At 38.3% G+C, this 8,734-nt stretch overlaps 1 protein-coding gene across 1 annotated transcript in view; it reads left to right on the top strand.

Annotated features, from left to right (window-relative positions):
• Nucleotides 1–8,521, top strand: part of SEC62 (SEC62 homolog, preprotein translocation factor) — a 36,616-nt gene extending 28,095 nt beyond the window's left edge. The window contains exons 4-8 of the mRNA XM_018553758.1: nt 424–634; nt 796–888; nt 3,352–3,412; nt 6,513–6,632; nt 7,300–8,521. Of these exons, the coding sequence (XP_018409260.1) occupies nt 424–634; nt 796–888; nt 3,352–3,412; nt 6,513–6,632; nt 7,300–7,775 (961 nt within the window). The 3' untranslated portion in view covers nt 7,776–8,521. The remainder of the gene's footprint in view (nt 1–423; nt 635–795; nt 889–3,351; nt 3,413–6,512; nt 6,633–7,299) is intronic.
• Nucleotides 8,522–8,734: the final 213 nt, after the last annotated feature.

The raw sequence follows: 8,734 nt of genomic DNA, 5'->3' as shown, positions 1-8,734 counted from the left end.
GCCGTTTCACGGTCGCACGCAATCTGTAAACTGGGCATGTTGGGTATCGTTTTACTCGTTGTAACCTCATCTTTTATATTTCATTAAAAAAATGGGTAATTTGTTGTGTTTTGGGGCATTTAATTAAATTTGTCACTAAATTTTGGGGTTTAATAAGGAGTTGCGCTAATATTGCGCAACATAAAAATGTTCAACTACCACCATTTTATTCTATAGGGTCTTGGCATTCAGAAAATATATAATGTTGGGGGGTTTTACGTCATTTTCAGGCCTAAAATGTGGAATATAACATGGGTGCAAAAATTGAAAAAAGGGCCTCAGTCATGAAGGGGTTAATATAACACAATTTTAAAAAGGGGGATAGAGGCTCAAATGATTAATTTACTCACTGATGTTTTATATTTATTTTCTCATTTCCTTAAGGCTTCTCAAGAAACAGTTCTTTCACCGGGCATTAAAAGTGATGAAAATGAAGCCAGATAAAGATCCAAAGAAAGAAAAGGAGAAAGAGAAAGGAAAGACTGATAGTGGAAAGGAAGACGAGAAAAAAGGGAAAAAGGACTCATCTAAGGATGAGAAAATCAAGAAAGAAAAGGAAAAGAAAAAGGATGGAGAGAAAGAGGAAATCAAAAAAGTAAGATCAGTGTCTCCCAGTCATTTCTGCAAGAAAATATTGTAAAAGAATCGTATATAATGTTTACATGTTTAGAATAATACCGCTGCAATGTTATCATAAAAAAGTATGTGTCAGTGTACCTTTTAAAAGTGAATACAAACATTGGTTTTCTTCCATAGGATGACACTCCTGGAACTCCTAAGAAGAAGGAAACCAAGAGAAAGTTCAAGCTGGAGCCCCATGAGGATCAAGTCTTCCTGGATGGCAATGAGGTGAGGCTCCCAGCAGAAAGTCACTTCTACAGCACAGGGATTCTTCTAGTCTATGTATTGAAATATTCAATTATACTGGAAGTATTTTAAAACTGAAACAGTAGTTCCAGGAATCTTCAGTGTGCAAATAAAAAAAAAAAAAAAAAAGAGAAATCCCATTCAGCTATCGTATCTGATTGTTATGGGTCAAACATAACCACACCTAATGGAAAATACAACCCATCTGAATGCTACAAAATACTCAGGCTATAGTGTGCACATAGCAACTACAGTAGTGGTGTCTTCGTAAGCATTATCTAATGTTCAAAGCATTGATATCTACTCTTGATTATAATAACTTTTAAATATGATCATTGTTTTTAAGTGAAACAGTGTTCACGTAAAATGCACTAACTGCAGACTGACAGGTTCCCTCACATATGTTCATCGTGGGGTGAACGAGAGAAATCGCTGTATTCCCCATCCAATGCTGAACAGTGTGGATGAAGGAATCATCACCTGCTGACTATTATATTCAGACAGCAGGCACCCACAATTATCTGAATACCCAACAGTGACTGCATGTGATTGGATGTCACAGTTCAACCAACAATTTTCCACCTGGTACTGACAAGGGTACTCAAGAATTGGCCAAAGTTTGAGCCATGAATGGCTAGCATTAGACCACCTAAGCTATGGGGTCCTCAGGTGCTCTAAAAAGGAATGTAAGTGTTTAGATACCTCCTTTATATATCTGCCTGCATTTTACTAGCGCTCAAGCAAGCACAGATTTAATAAAAATAAACCTTTCCTGAGAGATGAATTGATGCTGCTCTTGGTGACGATGCCCATTGCCTAGCCATTTTACTGACCCTCATGATTCAGTACTTTGAATCAGTAATGCAGTACAAGCATGCTCTTATGGAAAGTCACAGTAAAGTTGGATGCCCTGATCTTAATACTTGTTCTTAGTCAGTGAGGGTCAACATGACAGGCAGCCAGCTGAGAAGCAGCAATGTTAACCTTTTTTTTTTTTTACCCAGAAAAGGTTTTTTGAATAGTAAAAAAAAATCACCATTTTAAAATAATCTCCCCTCCACTTTTTCTTTAACGTATATCTAAACCAAAATGTTTTGTGTTTTCATTTTGGATAGGGAAGCTAAAACTCCTGTCAGTTTATTTAGCCTTCTGTGACCAATTAGGGAGATTTCCCTTCTCTCCCTGTCTTGATGACACAACAGATCTTTTCAAAGTGAGGAAATCCTTCTAAGATAGTTGTCACCAGGACAAATATGATGAAAATAACTTGTCAGAGTTTCTAATCCTTCACCTTTTGTGTGTGAAACTTTGTCCAAGGTTTTGGCTTTAGGTACGCTTAAATGTTTGTAATAAAATAATACAGTTATTTCTAACTAGGAAAGGTAGTTTATATGGTGCAGGAAGGACATGCAAAACAAAATCGTATACAGTCAGGAAAATAATGATTTGATCCCCTGCAGATTTTGTAAGTTTGCCCACTTACATAGAAATGAAAGGTCTATAATTTTCATCATAGGTGTATTGTAAATGATAGAGACAGAATATCAACCAAAAATCCAGAAAAAACAGATGATACAAATGTTATGAATTGAGTTGCAGTTCATTGAGTAAAATAAGTATTTGATCCCCAAGCAAAACATGACTTAGTACTTGGTGGAGAATCGCTTGTTGGCAAGTACCGAGGTAAGACCATTCTTGTAGTTGGTTACTAGGTTTGCACACATCCCAGGAGGGATTTTGGTCCACTTTTCTTTACAGATCTTCTCTAAATCCTTAAAGGAGAACTATGGGGTTAAGGCTTTTCCCCATAGTTCTCCTTAGGGTAACGGGAGAACACAAACTAGCGTCCTCCCGTCACCCAAAGCTTAGTATACCGCGAGCTACAGCTCGCGGTCACAGGTCGGCTAGAACTATGAGGATGAGTGAAAAGCACTCACCTCATAGTTCTCCTTTAAGGATTTTTGGCTTTCGCTTGGCAACAGTTTTAGCTCACCTCCATAAATGTTCTATAGGATTAAGGTCCCGAGACTGGCTAAACCATTAATTTCTTTGTAAGTGGGCAAACTTACAAAATCTGCAGGGGATCAAAAAATTATTTCCTAAATGTATTCAGAGGGAGATGGATGGGAATATAAAAAGGCAGAGTTTAATGGTAAAATTTGAGTCAATCAAGGAAGAAAAAGTGACAACATGTCACTCCTTAGTAGGTATTGGTCAGCCCCTGCCCTGTCTAATGATATTGTAACTCTGATATAGAATAAAAAATATTCTGTTAGATTTTATTGTGTGGAAGGCTCCAACATAGTATGAAATTAATTGTTTTTCCTCCACTATACCTATTAGTCATTGAATAGACTTCTTTTTTTATTTTACAATTTCATTATTATATGCTTCAGTATTTAAAGCTTTTTCTTCTCATTTCTAAACTGTTACAAATGTTTTTAGGTGTACGTGTGGATATATGATCCAGTCCATTTTAAAACTTTTGCCATGGGGCTCATCCTTGGTAAGTGCATCCAGATGTTTGTAGCACAGGTGAATGTGTCTTGAAAGAGTTAATATCTTTTAGCATTCAAGGTGTTCTTACAGCATAACCAAGCACATATGCGTGTAATTCAGTTCAGACAATCCACCTCGGAAATAGTGTCCAATGTTCTATATTGACGTCTCCCTACTTACCCTTTACTGATAACAAAAGTAACAGTATTATGATGCCCGCTATCTCAAATAATACAACTGGTTTCATTTTGATTTACATATGGCCTGTAGATGCAGCTCATTTTACAAGCCTGTTGTTGCGCTCTGGGTGTCTGTAATAATTGAGAAGGTGTCTGAGAATTGGTCCATTACCTCTAAAAAAACAAAACATTATTTTTGATAATTTGCTTGTCCTGCTTATACGTTCTCTTCCAGTTAGAGCAGAAGTATCAAGCTAGTCTGTAAGGCCGTCCCATCTCCTGTCTGAACTTGCTGCTGATCAAAGACTGTCATATAACAGACGCACTGTCAGGATTACATAAAAGAAAACCAAAAGATTTCTTGAGGAATACTGTTCACTAACAGCCTGGACTTACTGTGTCCGTTATCCGCCCCTAAGCTCTTGCAGGAGACGGATCAGCCTTCTAAGGCCTTTATAGATTGACATTGAGCTAAATCTTCTGCCATGCCAGAGAAGAGGATACCATTAAAAGAGAAGTAAAAACAAAACTTTTTTTTGGCTTTACTTCTTGTTAGTGACCCAAAGTCAGCATATAGAGGTCGACTGCCTGATGTATGCTGACAGTGCAGAGCCTGCGGCGCAGTCAGGAAAGATCTTGACAATATTGTCAGAATCCGGCCTGGCTGCCAAATTGACAGCTGGCTCTGCCTCTCTAGAGCCAGTGCCATCTGTGCCCACCCCTTCCCCTGTCTTTCCCTCCAGTAAGTGGTGGAGGAACAGAGAGGGGAGGGAGGAATCCCTGCGGGGAGCTGTGACTGACAGCAGATTATAACAGATGTTCTGCAAAAATACCGTCATTGAGCAAGTTGTCATCTTACATCTCTTCTGTTTATTGACAATTTGCAATATGGGTTTTATTAATGGACAATGCACTTATATATCCATATGTCTGTGTATGTCTGTCTATCGCTCACAAACAAGTATGTATATATTTACATATACACACACAAACATGGACAAACCTGTTGGTACCCTTCCACAAAAAATGAACCCACAGTTTTCTGTGAAATAATTTCAAACTGGCAAAAGTAATTGGTATCCATCATTGTTTATGCCAGACTTTGCTTTTGATTCAACAAATATTTTCAATCATAAAACAAATAGTACCAGCATGGACAAAAATGATGGCACTCTTAAACCAATATTTAGTTGCACAACTTTTGGAGTCAATTATTGTAAACAAATGATTTCTGTAGCTCTCGCTGAGACTTCTGCACCTGCCAACAGGTAGGTTGGCCCTCTCTTCTTGAAGTAAACTGCTCCAGCTGTGTCAGGTTTGGAGGGTATCTTCTTCAGACTGCATGTTTCAGCTCTTTCCACAGATGTTCAATAGGATATAGATCAAGGCTCATAGAAGGCCACTCCAGAAATGTCCAATGCTTTGTTTAGCCATTCTTGGGTGCTTTTAGCTGTGTGTTTTGGGTCATTATTCTGTTGGACGATCCATGACCTGAGACTGAGCTCTCTGACACTGGGCAGTACGTTTCGCCCCAGAATTCCTTGATAATCATGACATTTCATTGTGCCCAGCACAGATTCAAAGCACCCTGTGCCAGATGCAGCAATACAGCCAGAAAACATAACCAATCCTCCTCCATGTTTCAAAGTATGTATGTTATTCTTTTCTTCAAAAGCTTCATTTTGTTCTCTGTGAACATAGAGCTGTGACTTGCCAAAAGGCTCCAGTGTTGTCTCATCTGTCCAAAGGACATATTCTGAGAAGCATTGTAGCTTGTCAATATGCATTTTAGCATTTGTTATGGTGCAATCACAGATTTATCTTGACCTTGAAGTATCTCTGAAAGTTTTCCTTGGCTCTTTGTCTACCAATCTGGGGAAGATTGTTCTCTTGTGGCCACATCCAGGGAGATTGGCTACACTCCCATGGACTCTAAACTTCTTAATAATATTAGCAAATTGAATCACAGGAACATCGTGCTGCTTGGAGATGGTCTTACAGCCTTTACATTTCACATGTTGGTCTGTAATTTTCTTTCTGATCTTCTCGGACAACACTCTCCTTTGCTTTCTCTGGTCTGTGATAAGTGTGCTGCACACGATGATAGCAAACTGCAAAGCAACTATATTTCTCTCCTTAAGTAGGCTGACTGACCGATTCCAAGGTTGAAGACGTGTTTGATTTTAATTGCAGAAAAATGTTTGCAATATCACTATTTTATAATCTTTTTTTACCGGTACCAACAGATCTCTGCAGGCCATCTTAAAATATATTTTACAATGGCAATAATTGATCTCTTTTTACGCTTTCTTTGCTTTACTCTATGACCTGCAAAAGGCATGCAGGTACAGTATACATGAGACAGGTGCTTTTAATTTCACTTTTTAGGAGAATTGAAGCATTGTTTCAAAAAGCTTTGAGGGTACCAACAAATTTGTTCATATATCTTGGGATGGTATTTGCATACATTAAAGAGTCAATGCCCATCAAGAAGAAGCCAATATTCTGATACAGTAGTCACAAACACTCTCAGGACTTTAATACTGGAGACAAGTTGCTAGCATTATATTTAATGTGATCTGAGGTTTTGGTGGAGAGCACCCAACTTTCTCAAGGTCTCAGTGCCCCAAACTACAAAAAAATTTGTGTGTAGATGTCCTTAAAACTGATTTTGTTAAAGACTTGGTTTTGGGTTCCAGAGATTGTTCTGCTTCAAGAAAATGTTGCAAGTTAAATATGAAACAAGAATGTGAAATGCAAAGAAAAATGTACTGCACATTTTTTTAGATGTGTGGGCAGAACCTGGAGAAAGAGTTAGAGGGGCGTAGGGAGTTAAGATGTTGCCAGTATCTGTACCTATCATTGTTATTTATTGCATTTGTACTTGTGTGTGCCCATATAATTGATAATTCTTCTCTTCTGTTACAGTGATTGCAGTGATCGCTGCCACACTCTTCCCTCTTTGGCCAGCAGAGATGCGTGTAGGGGTGTATTATCTCAGTGTGGGAGCTGGGTGTTTTGTGGCCAGTATTCTGCTGCTTGCTGTTGGTAAGCATTTTATATAAATATATTTAGCATTTAATCTGCTTTTGTTATTCTCCTTTGTAGCCGCTAGGTGTCCTCATTACTAAGCTCTGTTCCTTTTGATCTGTCAGTGACTTAGCATTTACTGGAAGTGTGGCAGAAATACTTTTGCTTCCCTATCTAGCAGTTTTAACTACCAGACTATATTGCTACTTCGATTTCACAGGTGCAGTTAATGCAAGTGCAGGCCAACATAGTAAAAAAAAGAATGATTTGCACGTTAATGCAGTGCATGCGCTCAAACCTTTGCAGTCAGCCAATCTGCACATAATGGCTACAACAAAATATCATGTAATAACATTTTGACATTGTAGTTATAATTGCAGATTGATACACTATTTAGACAGAAGCCACAGATTAGAATCCCAGCTGCCAGATTTACAGCCGGGCCCAGTCTGTCACACCCAATTGAGTAGGTGCAGCAAGTAGGGATGGGAGTGCAGGACATATCAGAGTTATTTCCCCAGTAACTAAAAGTATTAAAGTGCAACTTCTACATCTCAGATCTCTAAGCGCTTCAATAATCCTAATAGTGTTCAACAGTAGGTTAAAAGTGTACATTTGTGTCAAGTGCATATTATTTGTGTTAAGATTTTAGTGTTTGAATTTTCTGTATGTATTCTATTTTCAGCTCGATGTATTCTATTCCTCATCATTTGGCTCTTGACTGGCGGTAGACACCACTTCTGGTTCCTGCCTAATTTAACAGCAGACGTGGGCTTCATTGATTCCTTCCGACCACTGTATACACATGAATACAAGGGACCAAAGTCTGACCAGAAAAAAGAGGAGAAAGCAGATTCCCAAAATCCTATAAAGTCTGACAGTGAGGATAAATCTGACAGCGAGAAAAAGGAAGAGGAGGAGGAGGGTAATGTTGCTGATGCAGCAGATGGATCAGGCACAGAAGGCTCAGGTGCTGACAGGCAGTCAGACACAGACAGTGACAGGAGAGAGGATGACGGCTCGCAGCACAGTAACGGCAATGGCAATGATTTTGAAATGATCACGAAAGAGGAACTTGAACAGCAAACAGATGAAGGAGACTGCGAAGAAGACGACCAGGATTTAAAAGCAGAGTCAGAGCCTCTTCATGATAAATCTTAATACGTCGGCCAAGCTGTAGGACTGATTATATACAAATGAAAGGATTTTTTTCCCGTGGAGTGATCACCAAAACATTTACATACATCTCTTCACTGTTTCTTTTCCAATATGCAGGATCTGTAGGGATCATCAATTTCACTAGGCTAAAAAATTAGTGTTATGAAAAAAAAAAACTTACATTGATTATCAAAGATTTTTTGTGTTTTTTTTCTAGTTGATGATAATCCAAAATGTGAGGGATTAGATGCACATTCTTCTCCTGCTTGTCCATAGTGTTCAGTCATGTACAGTCCATTGGTTTTGTGGGTTAGATGAAGCTGATCTGACCTGTGCATGCTGCTCACACACATTGTTGCCTGTCTGGTGCATGTAATGCAATAAGGTCTGTTCATTTCAGGATGTGTTTGGGGTAAATCTCAGCAGCTCTCAGTTGTAGCAAAGTATTTAATTCTACGTCTGTCCTTCAGGAGGTTAGCCTCTTTTATAATGCTTGAACTAGTCAGGGTGTCTTCAGCACCTGGCAGTAAAGTGCTATGACCTTAACTGGACATCTGACTTCTGTTCGTAAGTGTTCTTTTTTTTTATTGATTTTGATGATCCCTATTTAAATATAGTTCATATTCTGTCCGTCCCTTTTATGTATATTAAAGATTCGATTTTTTTAATACAACCTTTAACTATCATGGACAACCCTTCTGTCTAATAGTTGAATTGACCATTTTGGTTTGTTTTAAAGCTAAAAAAAAGTACTGTGCTTTATATGGTATTGATGGTACATTTTGCCACATAACTGCTTTTGTATGTGGTAGAGATGAAAATAATCTGTTGTATATCGGAGATGTTCAACATTAAATTAATAAGATTTATGTACTTCAGATTTTGAAGTCCAAACTTACCGTCACCCTTAGTATAGTAAGATATAATAAGGCAGGTGACCGGGAAAGAACACTTTGTAATTA

The sequence above is a fragment of the Nanorana parkeri genome, unplaced genomic scaffold (genome assembly GCF_000935625.1).
Source record: "Nanorana parkeri isolate BGI_ZX_2015 unplaced genomic scaffold, ASM93562v1 scaffold129, whole genome shotgun sequence".
Classification (NCBI taxonomy): Eukaryota; Metazoa; Chordata; class Amphibia; order Anura; family Dicroglossidae; genus Nanorana; species Nanorana parkeri.
The sequence above is the reverse complement of the archived record's forward strand: the minus strand, read 5'-3'. Positions and strand labels throughout refer to the sequence as shown.